The sequence below is a fragment of the Enhydra lutris genome, unplaced genomic scaffold, assembly GCF_002288905.1.
Source record: "Enhydra lutris kenyoni isolate GAN:26980312 unplaced genomic scaffold, ASM228890v2 scaffoldscaffold1, whole genome shotgun sequence".
Taxonomy (NCBI): domain Eukaryota; kingdom Metazoa; phylum Chordata; class Mammalia; order Carnivora; family Mustelidae; genus Enhydra; species Enhydra lutris.
This window is the reverse complement of record NW_019154085.1, coordinates 83466798-83484147: the sequence shown is the minus strand read 5'-3', so window position 1 is coordinate 83484147 and position 17350 is coordinate 83466798. Positions and strand designations below refer to the sequence as shown.

General features: G+C 35.3%; 1 protein-coding gene across 1 annotated transcript in view; it reads left to right on the top strand.

Annotated features, from left to right (window-relative positions):
- The window catches only part of LOC111145945 (activin A receptor type 2A), an 82919-nt gene that overhangs the window by 61635 nt on the left and 3934 nt on the right, over nt 1-17350 (top strand). Inside the window, exons 5-9 of the mRNA XM_022501264.1 lie at nt 7394-7537; nt 9392-9535; nt 10712-10857; nt 12739-12853; nt 15378-15516. Coding sequence (XP_022356972.1) covers nt 7394-7537; nt 9392-9535; nt 10712-10857; nt 12739-12853; nt 15378-15516 — 688 coding nt within the window. The remainder of the gene's footprint in view (nt 1-7393; nt 7538-9391; nt 9536-10711; nt 10858-12738; nt 12854-15377; nt 15517-17350) is intronic.

Below are 17350 nucleotides of genomic sequence, written 5' to 3'. Positions count from 1 at the left end.
CCTAGTGTCAGTCTGCTGAGTGGTAGAGTCTGGACATTTAGACCTAAGGATTATTATTCATTGAGGTAATTTTAATAGAATGGATTATTTTAGTAAATAATTAGGGGGGACATAAAAAACTATAGTAGGATAAACGGAGGGGTCAGAGTATATAAATTATATTTAAAATAGTTTTTATTATAAGTACATATAGCCTTGTTGATAAACATAACCATTTTATCACTTTACAATTCCATAATTTCCATAATGTATAACATGATCCTTTTCCTTTTTTTCGGCTTTACTTGCAGAATACAAATGTTAAAATAAATAAAAATAAAATTTCTTCTATCCTCAGTAATAAACCTGGTGCTTCTGAGCAGTGGCCAGAAGGAGAATGGATATCCTTACATCTAGTTTAAACTTTTAAACCCCATTGCTAGCTACCCTGAGGAGCTACCTTCTTCTTAGGGAACTTATTCAGAATCTTATTTCTTAGGATCTGTCTTTGCCTTGCTTTCAGGAGTTAGATGAGAGAAATGGAGGAAGTAGGAGTTGATAAATCACAATGGAATTTTGAAGATCTAATTGGATAGAATGATGGCTGTGCATTTGGCAGTATCAATACTATTGAATCTGTTAATGTATAATGTTGCTTTCCCTAGCTCAGAAGCATTTGTTTTGATAGATGCCCTATATTATTTCTTTATAGATTCTATTTCAGTCTGCCTGGCAATAATCTTTTTTAAAATTAGCAATTGTAAAATTTCTTAGAGCATGAGATAATTAGATTACTAAGATGAGACAAATTCAGAATTTGTCGGTTTTCAAATACTTTGGGTTGGGGGGGTGCTTAAATCTTCTTGATAGTCCTAAGAAGATATTTAGTAAGTTCTCAAAGAATATATATGTATATGTAAATCTTAGGTTTAAATAGTAAGAGAAAAATTTTAGTATATGTCATATGTGCTTGTTTATAGTAAATAAATGAACCAAAGTCCTGTTTCTAGAAAGATTTCTTTCTGTTCCTGTTCTGTACATCTAACTGCGTGCTAAATATTAGCACTTAGGTATCTCCAAGCACTTAACCATTCTGTGGTAATGATCTCTCCAAACTGAGTTCTCAGTAAATAGAACCAGTAACCATTTGGTGGCACAAGTCAGAAATTTAGGATGTATCTCAGTACCGTTTTCCCACCTAGTGTGTCTCCCTGGAGTACTTACTCCATTTTTCAAGGATTCTCTCCTTAGGAAAATCTTCTCTTATTTAACATGCCTGTGGAAGTCCATTTTCACCTTACAGGTGCTCAAAGTACTGATGAATTCCTTTTTACTGCTCTTATTTTATAATTATGGATTCATCAGTGTGATGTCTTTGATGAGTCTTACTTCCTCCACACTATAGTAAGTACCATGAGAAGCTGGGGTAGTCAGTGCCTGGCCCAAGTAGGCAGGCACTCAGGGATTTTTTGAGTGAATGGAGAAGACCTATTTATTCTTTTTTGATATTTGGCAATACAATTAAATTTCTTTAGCTCTTAAGGAATAAGCAACTAGTCTCTTTCTTATCCAGCAGCCTAATTAGTTGACATTAATGTGCTGATTTGGTTTTCACGATTATCTCCAATTATAGCACATGATACTCAGGTTTTCATTTTCCATGTTGTGAATTCAGATGGTTTTATTTGGTTACTTTTTGTCCATGTATTTCGGTGTTTTAATTTTTTTGGATTCTGTTTTGACCCTTTTATTTTGGAACATAGTTTACACATTGAGGCCTGTTCTTGTTTAGCTTGATCATTCTCTGACTTACTCTAATGTTCATTTATTGATAAGTATATAAAGATGCATGGATAGCACCTACTTGCATAGTGCAATTAAAGTGTCAGGTTTATCTCTGTAGTACCTGTAATGAAAACAAAACCTGAGAGATCCGTAGGCCTTGGGAAGCTAAAGTCTAGTTACTCAGTTAGCATGTATTATCTTTTAAGGGATGAATTTTACTTTGAGTCCTGATAAGATGATTTGATAGTAGGATTAGCTAAGCCTTTTAGATGAATTATAAATAGTCCTGAATCATTATCACAGGAGAAAATCAAGAAGGAAGCAAAACTAGTTAAACTACTGGTACATATGAGTTGTCACATCTTTTTTGTCAGTGCTATTCTCTGTGTAAATATTGTAGAAATATTGGAAATGGCAGATATACTCAGTGACTGGAGGGATTTGAAGCCTTCTTTTACATTGGTGGCAGTCTTTCTCTTAATTTTAAATTTAGGCCCCTAACTATTTTAGGATGACTGTGAAAATGAAAATCTTGTTCTCCTTCAGTATCTGAGTGTCCTCAGACTGAAAAATATGTATGGATACTTATTCCCAGAGCCACCCCTGATTGACTTCTTCACTCTCTATGTAGCCAATAAGTCAACAGTGGGCCTGGACTGTCACTATGTTCTACCTAATTCTTTTATTACTCCTGTCTTATTTTCTTACCCTTGTATATTGTTTATGTTGCACACACTAGAAACATGTTGCACACTAGAAACATTCTTCTATTATGATTCTGCTATATTCCATGAAAAGGGAGTGAAGCAGTTCAGGAAATAGGAGATTTTAGAGTCTTAAAACAACTGCCAGAGTGTGGGCTGAGAAACTTATTCTAGTTACATAAAAATTCCTTCTGTGTTGCTTCTAGATTTTGTTAAAGGCAATACTGCCCTCTGCTGTCCAAAGCCAGTTCTAACGCATATTTTCTCAAATTGCTCCTTTTATTCTTCCAGTTTAGACTCTAGAACTTCTTAGAAAAATAACAATTATTTGACTTGCTGTAGTTTATTTGCTAGCTTGAAGTTCATTGGATCAAGTAGTTTGGGGCCATACTAGATTCGTCTATACAATAATACCCCTCATCTGAAAGGTAATATCCAAGTTTTTTGTTTGTTTGATATTACTTTCCTCTCTTTATAAGGAGAGTGTTCCCAATTCTTATTTTAAAAATATAATACATTGGATCATTGCCAACTTTTAAAAAGCTAAATCATTATTCTCCTTCCTTCGCTTTTGTAACTGATGTGTCATTTTTCATTTCACTCTGGATATAAATCGTAATTTCTTTTGCCTGTGTTTTTTCTTCACAAGCACGCCTTTCATATAATGATAGAGGTAAGATGCATTGATGTTTGTTTATGGTTGTGGAACTTTTTGTGGATGCATATTAAACATTTTGTTCTTAGATTTTCATTGTTATTGTTGCTTTATTGTGCATCCTTTACAAATTTATGTTATGGAATTTTTTTAACCACTTTTAGTATTAAAAATATGATTGATTTGCCACAGTAATAGTTTTTGGTTTTCAAAGAGTTCTTAACCTCATTTATACTTACCTGAGTTGGAATGTAGAAACAACTGTTCTAGTTGATGAGATGTTAACACCTAATGGCTAGTGTGTCACTAGCTTAAATGTGAGCATATGCTCATTTTTACCAGGAGCTGACTTTCTGGTAAAACCCATTATCCTTTAATGTGAAATCTATAGTTTCAAATAGTTTCTGTCTTCTGTAGCCTCCTTAGCAAATGGGCTAGCTAGAGAAGTATAAGTTAATCTTTTGCTCTCTAGAGATTGAAGGCTTTATTTTAGATTAGAATTCACCCTTCCCACTTGAGAACTCAGAAGAATCAAATGATCACAGACTACTTAGCAGCTCTTCACTTTTGCTAATTTATTTCAGTCTTCAGTATAGTAATTTTATTGGGTAGCAGTGTTGGGATGGGCTCACGGCTTTCAGTGATTGCCATTTGTTGTTCCTCAACATGATGTCTTCTGATGCCATAATTTTCATATACAAATGAGTAAAGAAGAGATGTAAGTGGAGGCATGTTCCACTGCATGTCTTCGTAACTATGCAACATAGCGTGGGGATTGCAAGTGAACAGGAGATCAGAAAAAGTTTACAGGAATTCCCTGGTCCATACAGTTGAACCCCCAAAGCTGGTTTTGTGTGTAGCAGGACCAAGTCATGTTTTATGACAATATTAGAGTGTTGCTGTCATTATGAAGTACAAGCCCGAATTTGTCTTGCCAGGTGTTGATACATTTTAAAAGTATAAATCTTTATTCCTAGAATCAAGTACAGTTGACTCTTGAACAATGCAGGGTTTAGGGGTGCCAGTGCTGTGCACAGTCACACCTGCGTATAACTTTTTACTCCCCTAAAACTTAACTACTTAACCAGAAAACTAAATTTTGTGACTAATAACACAAATGGTTAACATATGTTTTGTATGTTATACATATGATATGGTGTATTTTTGCAACAAAGTAAGTATCAAACCAAGTAAGCTAGAAAAAGGAAAATGTTATTAAAATCATAATGAAGAGAAGATACATTTACAGTACTGACTGGATTGTATTTATTAGAAAAAAATCCACATAGAAGTGGACTCCTGCAGTTCAAACCCACGTTGTTCAAGGGTGAACTGCATTGAGTTTTTTGTGGGTAAATTAGTATAATGATGCTCATAAACTGCAAATGATTTGTGATGTTCTCTGATAAGTAAAAGCCAGATATTAGAGATACAGTTAAAGTTTCCTATACATTTAGTGAAGAGTATGAAAAGTATTATATAGAATATTCTAGTTTTTCATTAAAACAAAAATTTATATTAATTAGTATTATATATTTTATAGAGTTATGATCTATATTTTACTCATTTTTGAGTTTTACCTTTTAAGTATTATAGAATATTATTTAAAAACACATACCATTTTCAAAAGTTTGACATTCTGTAGGAATCTGCCTTTGTAGACCTTTTCCTCACCCTTTAAAAAGTCGTCAGTATTCTTTTAACAGTAGTCTGTTTTCATGCTATTATAAGGCTGAATAGAATGGTAATAGTATTAGGACAGTGATCTAAGATTTTTTACTCATAATGGTAGCTTAGAAACTTGCCAAACAAAGACTTAGAAACTTATGGGAACCTTAAGGTTTATTTGTGCATTCAGAAAATATTCAGTGATCTTTTCTCTCTAAACAGAGACATTGAAAGTTACTGTATGTGTCCTAAACTTTTTTAAAATATTAAAATTGTATTTTCAACTGCAAACATAGTCTTAATTTGAGATGTGGATTAAGTCCTCTGAATCCTGTTTTATAGACTGAATCATATCCATGTGGTTGGTACACTTTAGAACAGAGAATGGGTAATGTCGTATGTTATCAAGAGACATTATCAATTTACATAAAAGGTCCTAAATATCTTAAAGTTAAGAGCTGTTTTCTTCTTTATGTGTTTATTTTGCCTCTTCAGCTTTCAGCATTTATCACCATACTTCAGTTTTTGGTATATCCCTGCTTTGAAAACTTGACATTTCTGACTCAGTTCTAAAAAGGGGGGGAATCAGTGATTTTAACTTTGTAGTTAGTGACATTTTTTCAGGCTGAACTTTTTCTGTTAGCATAATTATTTTATGTAGTTATCTAATAATTCTTGGATTTTGAGCATGAGTGGTTTTCTCTGCCTCTACAAGACTAGTTTTCAACCTTTTTCCCTCCCATCTCCACATCCACATCCGCAGCCTACTCCTGTCAGTAGCATCTCTTATTACACTTGTAAATGACCAGTTGAGCAATGAGGTAGGCTGGGTTTAAGTTTGATGAAACCTCTCCCTAGATTCTTGTGTCCCTTCCCACTGAGAATAATAACTTCAGGGGCCATACTTGCCCTAAGATTTGTATCTGACTTTTCTGGACTCATCACTCTGTTAAAACTACAACACTCTTTAGCTCTCCTATAACCTTTCATCTTTTGAATGTGTGAAGGCAAAGCAACTTTTTGTAGACATTTAAAAAATAAATATCTAAGGCTGAAATGAGTCACAAGAAGTTTTCTAATTTATCTATTTTAAAAGTAGGAATTCTCAAGCCATTTTATAAAGGATTGCCTACAAAGAAATTGCACCTTCGTCCTCTTTAATACCGTGCAGTGTTTCTATTTTTTTTTTTTTTAAGATTTTATTTATTTATTTGACAGAGAGAGATCACAAGCAGGCAGAGAGGCAGGCAGAGAGAGAGGAGGAAGCAGGCTCCCTGCTGAGCAGAGAGCCCATGCAGGGCTCGATCCCAGGACCCTGAGATCATGACCTGAGCCGAAGGCAGCGGCTTAACCTGCTGAGCCACCCAGGCACCCCAGTGTTTCTATTTTTGAGAGTCTTTCTAATGTTGATGTAAGCTTTTTAAAATCTTGAGTGACACCATGGGCTGAATAATGCCTAAAGGGGGCACTGACCGTGTTGGAGCTTTTGCAGAGATTTTTTTCTTAAAAGGGGATGAAAAGGAGAGAGATGCATTGATACATGATGACATACTATTTCCAGGCAACTTAGATGACACCCAGTGTCACAGTGTCTGCTGCAGTTGCCACAGAAATTTTAGTTCTTCCTTGTAATACTCATTATGCAGCCCTTCATACATTTTTATTACTTTTCTCTGGAAGCTTTTCAAAAGGCTTCCTACATCTTGTTTTAGTTGCAGATACTGAACTGATACAATGCTTCCAGAGAGGTTGCCATTCTGCTTTGTATAGGAAGGATGCCTTTGTGTTTTGTACACATTGTGCCCCTATTTATATACTGTATTTGCTCCATTTTCAAAATTACCTATAGAAATATACTTCTCTTTCATTTTTCTTACCATCTACTATGATGAACACTAATTTTCTGGATTATAATTTGTACTTTCTTTGCCAGTCAGACTAATAATTTGTATCTCCAGTCAATTTGGGGAATTATAAGCAAAGGGATTAATTGTTAATAGGTTGAAAAAGTAGAATAAATAGAACACTGTGGCTGTTAACATATTTCCCATTTTCTGTTTGACACACTTATCTGCAACGTATTTGGGAATGACTGCATTTCTGAGATTAATGAAGAAAAGATTTAAAGATAAACAGTCAATGGAGAAAGAAAATAGTGGATTTTGAGGAGTGTTTTCCTTTGAGAAATAGCCATAATTTGCTGTTGCTGTCACTTTTAAAATCCTTGTCTAATAAAGTACCAACTGGATGAAGCCGTTGAAATACTGTTAGTAATAACCCTAAAGGTCACAAAAGACCTTAGTCCAGAAAATTAGTGAGATGGACTCAAAATGATTTGCGGTCATTTCTCCTGCTGTACTTATGTAGCAATAGTGCTGAATGTTATTATGGAAACTCTCAATTCAAGTGGTTTGCTTTATGATCACTATAAATAATTAGTAATGCTTGAGAACTGTTTTTGCAAGACAGAAGTTAGTGTCATTTGTATGTGTTTCCTGTTTCTGTCAATTGATTCCTCAGTATACTCACTTTTCCCCTCATATTTAGCATTGATCTATATCAGGTGCTGCTTTCTAAAACGATTGTTAATATTTATCTGTAGGACCCAGGACCACCCCCACCTTCTCCATTACTAGGTTTGAAGCCACTGCAGTTATTAGAAGTGAAAGCAAGGGGAAGATTTGGTTGTGTGTGGAAAGCCCAGCTGCTCAATGAGTACGTGGCTGTGAAAATATTTCCAATACAGGTATGTTATTGCATCTTTCTCATCTGCATACATTTTGTAAAAGATGAACTGGCTCAGTTGTCGTAATTCAGAAACAGTCCAAAAACACAGACCACATGTTTCCAGGTGGCTCTTTGTGATATTGAGGAAAGGGGTTAGCTCTTTAGTCTGCCTTCTCATCCAAGGAATGGAACTCATGGTATAGCAGTTGTTATGTTTGTTTGGAGTGATGGAATTCCAGTGAATAATGTATAGGACATCTTTTGCCATTAAAAATACTATAGAAATGTAAGGTGAAGATGAGGATTCCAGTAATAGAATTTTGTTGGTTAACTTTTAATATCCCATTGACATTATCAGAAAACAAAGAGAAGAATGAAAGAATAGCATACTTGTTTTAGAATTGCTTCGAGGTATATTACCAGACTGATTCTTTTTTGTCTTACTTTGATTGCTCATGTAATCATTTCAGATTTTGTTTGGAAGTGAATCAAGATTCCAAATAATTGGTTTACTGTTGACTTTTCTTTTAAAGGGGGCTGACCTCATAAAACCCTGGTCTAATGCACCTCTGGGCTGTTCTTATGTTTTATTTGAGTCCATCAGTGGTATAGATCTATGATGATTTCTTCCTACCTGTGTCTTGCTTTTCGCCTCCAGCTAATGCCTTGCATGCTATTGCAGTCCTGGTTGGGTTTGGTGATGCAGGGTCCACCACTGTATCTTCACAGTGGAGCTACCTCATTCCAGAGTTAGGGAACCAATTTATCTTAATATACCTAGCTTTTATCTTTCTTGCCACCTCTAAAGTCTCATAGAGTCTGTGAAGAACGTTATTACTTTTTTTTGTACTGATGCAGATACTTTATAGAAGAATCTAATCTGCTCTGCTAAGATTGACAAATTCAGGGTTCTTTCATTGTGGGAAGAAGCTTAAAAATTAGAGAAAGGTCTTTGGATATTAGCACAAGAGTAACAGTAGCTAATATTTTATTAAATGCTTCTTACTGTCAGGAGAGGTGCTTTACATAGGAGTACTCAGTAATAGGTGTCTATATATTACTCACACATAAAAAACAATACACAGTATACATGTAATACAGCAATCCTGTGGATCAGACACTGTAGTGTCCCCATTTTGCTAATGAGGAAACTGAATGATTGTCACTTGGCAAAGGTTCTTAAGATAGTTTGGATCCAGAGGGTTCCAAACCATTACGCTATGGTGCCTCCTACTTTCATTATTCTTCCATTGTGAAGAGAAGCTAATCCTTTATAAATAGACATGTAGTAGGCATGGGTCACTTGCAGATGCAAATGAGTATGTAGTGTTTTAAAGTGTATTGCCTATTTATGCCCTGTTGTGTGCTCATTGACTTTGCAGGGTATTCTCAGCATTTTGTTAAGAACGTTTGATACAGTGTTAGTCTTTGAACAAAAAAATTGTTTTCTATTGAGATGAAGTCATTCTACCTGAAATTCGTATCTCAGGAAGATTATTCTGAATAAACAAAAATAACTTCACACGATGATGATGAAATGACACTGTATTACGAAATTGCCAGCAGAATGTGTTGCCATTGATAGATAGAGATATGCAACATTTCCCATGAGGACTCCTGTATTCACAAACAAGAAACATAGAAAAGTATGTTTTAGGGAATGGGGCAGGCAGGGCAGGCATTTGTCATAGAGTTGCTACCTTATTCTTAGATTTCTTTTATGAAAAAAATAAGACAAAACCAAACCAAAGAATCTTCTCATGCTTAGCTTTATTTTTAAATTTTGCCTTAGAATCTACTTGAGTAATCTCTTAGATATGGTTTATTTGCCTGTGTTCTTTGCATTCTTACTATTCTTTCTTTTTAACTCTAGGACAAACAATCATGGCAAAATGAATATGAAGTTTATAGTTTACCTGGAATGAAGCATGAGAACATACTGCAGTTCATTGGTGCAGAAAAACGAGGCACCAGTGTTGATGTGGATCTTTGGCTAATCACAGCATTTCATGAAAAGGTAAAACTACTTTCTGTTTTAACTCAGGAAAGTCAGGGTTGGCTTACCTACCTAATGTTGGCTATAAATCCCTCAGACTTGTTTTTCTGGAAATAGTAAGTTGTTTTAGTTGGTTATGGCTCAGTGGGTTAAAGCCTCTGCCTTCAGCTCGGGTCCTGATTCCAGGGTTCTGGGATCGAGCCCCGCATCGGGCTCTCTGCTCAGCAGGAAGCCTACTTCCCCCGTCTCTCTCTGCCTGCCTCTCTGCCTACTTGTGATCTCTGTCAAGTAAATAAATAAAATCTTCAAAAAAAAAAATTAATTCATTTTATTAAAAGAGAAAAGTCGGCAACTCTTTCACCTTAGCCTCTACTTACATAAAACCAGTCATTTGTTCCTTATTTCTTGTGCTGCAGTTATCTCTCTTACAGGTAATTATTTCAGTGTAGCCGGTGCTTAGTCATTTTCATTTGCCATTCGCAATTCATCTTGATTATTTGGACCATTTTTTAGGATGAATTTTGTTTTTAAAACTCTTCAGTCAGTATAGCCTAGTGACAGAACTAGAGTGAGGAGATTTATCTGATCTTTGATCTGTCACTCATCTATAGAATAATTATCACCAGAACAAAGCTGCTGTTTCTCCTCTGAAAGTAGAAAGGTTTTCTGCTTTCAGAGTTAGTATGAAAATACATGTTAATGAAATAAGCAGTTGTGTTCTCCTTGGCAATTAGTTTCATCATTGTTAGATATAGGTGGCTCTTAAACGTCTCTAAATTGTTGACCAGAATAGCAGTAATCTGTAGAGGAAGATTCTGACAGCTGTATGTCTTAATTTTGTGTTAACATTTGTAGTCAGCATATTTTAAGTTTTTAAATATTTTCCTGAACTTTAGATTTTCAAATGGTGGGTTGTTTTGTTTTGTAACTCCTGCCTTCAAAACAGGAGGAAACTGACTGTGCCTTCTAGCAAACCTTTAAAGATTAGGGGTATTCTATTCTAGTCAGATGTTTACTAATGTGAAACTTGAATCATTACAGAAAGATTGCCTTTTTTTTTTTATAATATTGTTCACTAAAAGTAAAGATATGTTGCCTTCCATAATCTCTTAAAAGTAAAAAGAAAGTTCTCCATGTCATACAGCTTTTGTCCAGAGCATAAGTTGTTTTTTCCCCCTTTTTCTTTCATTTCTTTAGGGTTCACTGTCAGACTTTCTTAAGGCTAATGTGGTCTCTTGGAATGAATTGTGTCATATTGCAGAAACCATGGCTAGAGGATTGGCATATTTGCATGAGGACATACCTGGCCTAAAAGATGGCCACAAACCTGCCATATCTCACAGGTAGAAATAAATTTATATTGTTTTCCCTAATAATTTAGTATTTAGTATTTAAACTTTAAATCTACTGTGCAAAATTTGCTTTCCCCCCAATTACCTAATCATGCTAGAAGAGGCAGTTGATTTTTATTTGTTTTTCAAATTACCTTTGAGATTGGCCAGGAAGTATTTTGGGTAATAGATATATTTAATATCATTAGCAAAGTTTAAGTAATGACCTCTGTTTTAATTTCTCATTTCTGAAAACATGGTTAAGAGTGAAAGTGTATTTTGTCTATCTCAAAGGAAAAAGAAATTTGTTTTGCCTCAAAACATGGATTTACTTTGGTGATAATTTTAAGATGTAATTGAGGAGAGACTCTGAGTATCTTTTTTTGTGTTTGTAATGACCATGTGATCATTATTTGAGCTGAGTTGGAGGGAGGCATCATTTGAATAACTGGGCTTGAACCCCAATAGTTGTCATTCCCTTAAAAGGGAAAATGTTCGTTCCTTTAAACTTGGAATCAGTTTGCCATTGTGTATTCAATTTAAAGACAGTTGCTTTAGAAAGAGACCCATAAATACAGAGAATAAACTAATGGTTGGCAGAGGAGGGGTTGGGGGTGAGAGTGTGAGTGGGAATATGGACTAAATGGGTGAAGGGTAGTAGGATAAAAGCTTTCATTTATGGAATAAGTAAGTCATGGTGATAAAAGGTACACCATTAGGGAATATAATCAGTGGTTTTGTATGGTAACAGTAACTACACTTGAGTGAGCATGGCATAATCTATAGACTTGTTGAATCACAACGTCTTACACTTTTAATGTAACATTGTGTGTCCATTATATACTTCAGTTAAAAAAAGATGGTTGCTTTAAAAGCGGATTCATTTAATAGATACTTAATTGAGCGCCACCAGTTGCAGTGTTTTAGGTTGCTGGGAGGCACTGCTTTTAATTTTGCAAACTCCCTTGAATGAATTCCACCTCAGAAAAAGCTCCCATTTTCTCACCTTCCTGCATACAGTCTATCTCTTCCTGAATTTTTGTTCACCTCACCTAGTCCTATATGGAATTAATTCTTTGGCACCCCCAAAAGTTATTAGCAGTGGGGTTCCTAAAAATCCTTTGAGGCTAAAACTGATTGTTTTTTGCAGCATTTGTGGGTGTTTATCTGTGTCTCCTCTGTCCCATTCTTGGTCTCCATGTCTGTGCACATAGATTTAACTATTGCTCATGGCATAGGTATATGTAGTTAGGAGTGTAGTAATCTTTAGGGTGAATTAGCTGAAGCTAGTATATAAAAGAGGTTATCTGATTGCTTTGAAATGGTTACTCTTTTTGGAACACCAGGATCTAGCTGGAGCAGTTTGTTTATGGTGAAAATTTTCTGATACACATTCCTAGAGATGCTTTTCTACAACAAGGCTGATGAATCTCAGAACCCCTAAAATAAGGGATTGTTTGTTATAGTATGTAGGCCTTTTCCAGTAGGCAAAAGGCCCCAATTCATTTTATTTGAATATTCTTTTAGTTTGCTTTCTTAAATCTCAGTTGCAAGGGGCGTTTCTAAGTATAAACTCTGAAATATTCATTTTACCTCAAAAAACCAGCAATTTTATGATTGGTAGGTAGGAATAACATAGATAACATGTAGGCTAGACAGTATTTTTGGAATAGCAGCTCTTTATAAAACTGCTTTATGGAGAAATTTCCTTCTTATTGTCCATGTTATGAATAGGAGAGTTTGTCACTCTACTCCTGTTTTTCAAGCCTTTTCTCCCTCCTTTTTTCTGTTTGTCATACTTTAATAGTGTTTTCTCCTCTTTTCCCACTTTCCTTGAAAACTTTTAAAAGTAACTTGTTTAAAATTAATTTGAATACTTTGTCTATTTGCAAGGGACATCAAAAGTAAAAATGTGCTGTTGAAAAACAATCTGACAGCTTGCATTGCTGACTTTGGGTTGGCGTTAAAATTTGAAGCTGGCAAGTCTGCAGGTGATACCCATGGACAGGTAAGGATGGTAACTACAAAATGTAAGAAAAATAATTTGTCCCATATTTTCTCAGAATGGCATATCTAGATTGAATTGATATAAAATTACTGTGATGGTTATTAAATCAGCTTTAATATAAAATGACTTTCTTAAAAGTAGTATGTTAAATTTGCTGAGGAAGACATTTTCATGTGTGGTGAAGGACTGTTAGGAACTCAAGTGGTTTAGATCAGTCAGTTCATAAAACAACCTAGACACGTCATGGGATTCTATTTTTAAAAATAATCAAGTTAATCCATTTAAATGGACCTCATTCTTAGGGAGTTCTTAGTAATAATGCAGTAGTTTTAATTCGTTAATTCTTTCATCATCCTAAGAGGAATGACAGAACAGTTACTATTCATGTTAGTATGTATTAAAGAATATCTATTGTTTGATTTTTCCACGCAACAATTAGTTTCTTGCTTCATGGTCTTTAGTGCTTCATTAATTCTTTAACCAACTTTACAGCTTTTTTTTGAATTCTCTCCAGTTCAGAGCACTTACAAAGCCCTGAGCAAAGAGCCTAATTAATTCTATCTAGTCAAGGTCTGTATGAAGAACTCTGAACAGTGGGAATCTTTAAGAAAGCCAAACAGGAGAAAAACATGATCCATACATTTTATTCTCAGAAACTGTGAGGCGGGGAAAGGTGGTGCTTTCATGCTTACAAGATCATCTTTTTATTAAGAAAACCAGTTTGACCTGAAAGGTGACATTTCCTTACAAAGTTGGCATGATTATTACTTCATCTTTCAAATCATGGAAATTATTTGTCATCTAGTTCTAAGCTTTCATTTTTCCCAGCATATCCTATGACCTCCAAGAATAGTTATTAAAGAACCACAGCATAACAAATTTTGGCAATATTGACTGAGGATAAGAATTTACACCAGTAGTCAGTAGTCCAAGTTCTAGAAAAGTTGACACTGTATGTGTTTGGGAATGAAGGCAGTCTTGTGGAGTCTGTGAGGGAGGTGGGAGATAGTGCAGGAAGCCTAGGGACAAACATCTGAGCTGACTGTGTCATTATTATAAAACTAAAATTGGGGGACAGTTTAATCCTCTGGTACCTCATAACCCTTCCCCCCTTTTCTTAAGAAAAAATTTTGAGACTTATTCCTGTCTTTTACTACCCTCTCAATTAGCTCACATGACGAGGTAAAAATAATTACCTACATCACTGGATCCTTGAGTTTAGACTTCATGGACCAGAAAATTTCAAAATTCAAGTTATTGTACACTTTATATATTGCAAATAAAGAACCCTGGAGAAAAATAAGATTTTTATCTTATTATAAAAGAGAGGGCGTTTTATACTAAGGAAAGGTAGTTGTCACTTTATAAGAAAAGTACTTTGGATAGCATACATTTGTCTTTAGGGGAAAAGTAAACTTTTTTTTTTCTTTGAAAAGTAAACTTTTGAGAAATGCTTGCTTATAGTACAGTTAAAGGAGCAAAAGAAGCAGAGCTACTTTTCTTTCTTTCTTTCTTTAGAGTGTTTTCATTATTAAATGAATTAAAAACTTGAGCTTTGGAGTTTTAGTGATCAACTCCTTTTTTTCTAGACATTTCTGTTGTATGTGTGTTCTCACATAGTTGTCTACCTTCTAATCTAGAGATCACTCACCTAAGGATGGAGCTTTTTGGAATACCATTATCTGGCCATTCCCTTGATCTCCAGAAACTGAATCTGTGATCCACCCAGCTATCCTCTAAGAATTTTTAAGCTTTCATATATGAATATTGTCAAGCACCAACCAAAGCTAGCTATAGTAGCTTAGTAACCATAGTTACAATACTAAGAAATACCAAATTGTTAGAGACAGAAATAAAGAATGCCAAGACAGAATTCATGAATAAATAAATACGTAGACTTTGTAGAAATAGAACTTTTAAAAGTTTATCCATTCTTTCCTGGGCTAATTCTTTTTAAGTTTTATATTACTATTTTTTTTGTTAATACAGAGAAAGAGAAACCCTTAAAAAAGAGTATTTTTTTTTCCTAAAGACACATTTCAAACAGGATGTAAAGGTACAATTGAGAAATACAGTTTTCTTGTCCTTATCTCTAACAAAACCACCATCGTTTTTAGGATTACTTCCAGAAGGGGGAAAAATTCTAAGCCAACGCCAGCACTGTGTCTGCTGGTATATTTATTGAGTATACCCAAAAGGGATCTCAGTATATATACTGCTTTGTTCCTTGCTGTACAGTGTTTTTGGAAATTTTTCCGTCTAAGTCCAGATTTACCTCATGTTTTTTAAGAGCTGCATAGTACTCTTTTTAAGAAGTCCCTGCTGATGGAAACTTCCCATTCCCAGTGTCTTGGCTGTTATTACTTGAATGCAATGCTCCTTGACTCTGTAGTCTGGTGGTCATAATTTAGTTACCTTACCTGATATGACAGCAGAACATACTTGGTTTTGATTCTTTTTACAAAATCTTAAAATGTTCATAAAGTTAATGAATGAGTATTGTTTGCTTTCATATCTTTTTCAGGTTGGTACCCGGAGGTATATGGCTCCAGAGGTATTAGAGGGTGCTATAAACTTCCAAAGGGATGCATTTTTGAGGATAGATATGTACGCCATGGGATTAGTCCTGTGGGAACTGGCTTCTCGCTGTACTGCTGCAGATGGTAAGGGAAAAAATATTTTTTTAAAAAAGATAATGCCTATTGCCTACTACACATACATGAAAAGGGATGATTACACTTAAAAGGTAATATTTCAAAGTACAAAATTTTTTTAAGTAGACTCCAAGAGGTAGTGGCTTAAAGAGAATTCAGGAGGCAAGGGATAGGGGCAGGCTGGAGAGGGAAGGTATGGGCACCTTTACCACTGCCAGGTGTTCTGTGCTAGGCACTTCACATACCGTTAGCTGATTTCCTAAGACTCCTTTGGAGGTAGTTATTAGTTTCATATAGGAGCAATTTGAAGCTCAAATTTTAAGTAGTAGAAATTGAGCAGATTGCTAATATTAGCTTCAGGGTGGTAAATGGTGAGACCAAGATTTGAAACTCTGATCCAGATGTAGGGATATGGCTGCTACTTTGTGGGTCCTGCAGGTCCTGCCTGCCCCCAGGTTGCAAAAGTCAACTCTTTTGGCCAGAGGAGGTAAATGAAGGATTGGGGGATTTTCCCTCCCAGGACACTCAAGGCTGAGTCTGTTCATCACTCCCATGATGTCAACATACACTTAACCAGACTGAATTTACAGTCCATCCTCCATGACACAAAATGGAGCATGCCTTTGGATATACCACAGGTTAAATTCTGCCTCCTCAATGCCTTAAAAGTCTGAGCTGATGTAGAGGTTATTATGAATGCTAGTTATATTCTCTCACACCTTGGTTCTAAAGGATTCTTATTCTTTGTTTTTGTTATGTAAGTCCTTGTTTAAGTCCTACAAATATTTGCACGGATCGATTGATTATAAGCTTGTATACTGTTCCTGGTGTTAACAAAATTATAGTGTGCTAGGTACTGTCTTCAGTGCTTCTCAGAAGGTCTCCATTCTCTTCACTTGTGTTACAGCACTTTTTTTGGACGTGAAAAATATAAAGCAGACATTTCGACAAATGTAAATTAGCTCGATCCTTTTTTTAAAAAATTTACAATTACCTAAAAACTTCCTGCAGATTGTGAAAAGACCTTAGAAGATTTAGTATATTTAAGCCAACTTAACATGTATTTATAAGAATACTTTGTTTTCTGAGTACTGTAATGGTGTCTCAGTGTAGGACAGACTACCTCTGGTACGTGAAATTTGATTTGGGGTACTATGGTTTTAAAAGGAGTTTAGTAGAGAGTGGTCAGGAATGGACAGCCATTCATTCTTCTAAGATTGGGAGTCTGGCATGGGGTGGATCCAGACCCAAGAAAGTCTGAAGCAGTTTGGTTTAATTCTAGTGTAGTTTGGCTCAAAGTGGAAGATGAAGTACATTATGTGCATTTATGGAAGCAGAAATAGGTCAGATGGCAGATGTTATAGGAAAATGCATTTTATAAAAACTTTCATAATATGAACTCTCCAGAACCAACCACTGGATATGGTGTCGTGGGGATATATACAAGACCCTGCCCTTAAGCAATGTATAGTTTAATTACAGGGATAAAATACATCCTGGGGGGCACCTGGGTGGCTCAGTGGGTTAAAGCCTCTACCTTCGGCTCAGGTCATGATCTCAGGGTCCTGGGATCAAGCCCCACATGGGGCTCTCTACTCGGCAGGGAGCCTGCTTCCCCTTCTCTCTGCCTTTCTGCCTACTTGTGATCTCTCTCTCTCTCTCAAATGAATAAACAAAATCTTTAAAAAAAAAAAAAAAACTCAGGAAAGATAAATCAATTACAAGACATATAATTAAAAAAAAAATACATCCTGGACAATTGACTCTAGATTAAGGTTAGTGTGAATTGTCTAGTTCTGTGTGTAGTATTCATTAGTATTAGATATTCAGTAAGTTATTCTGG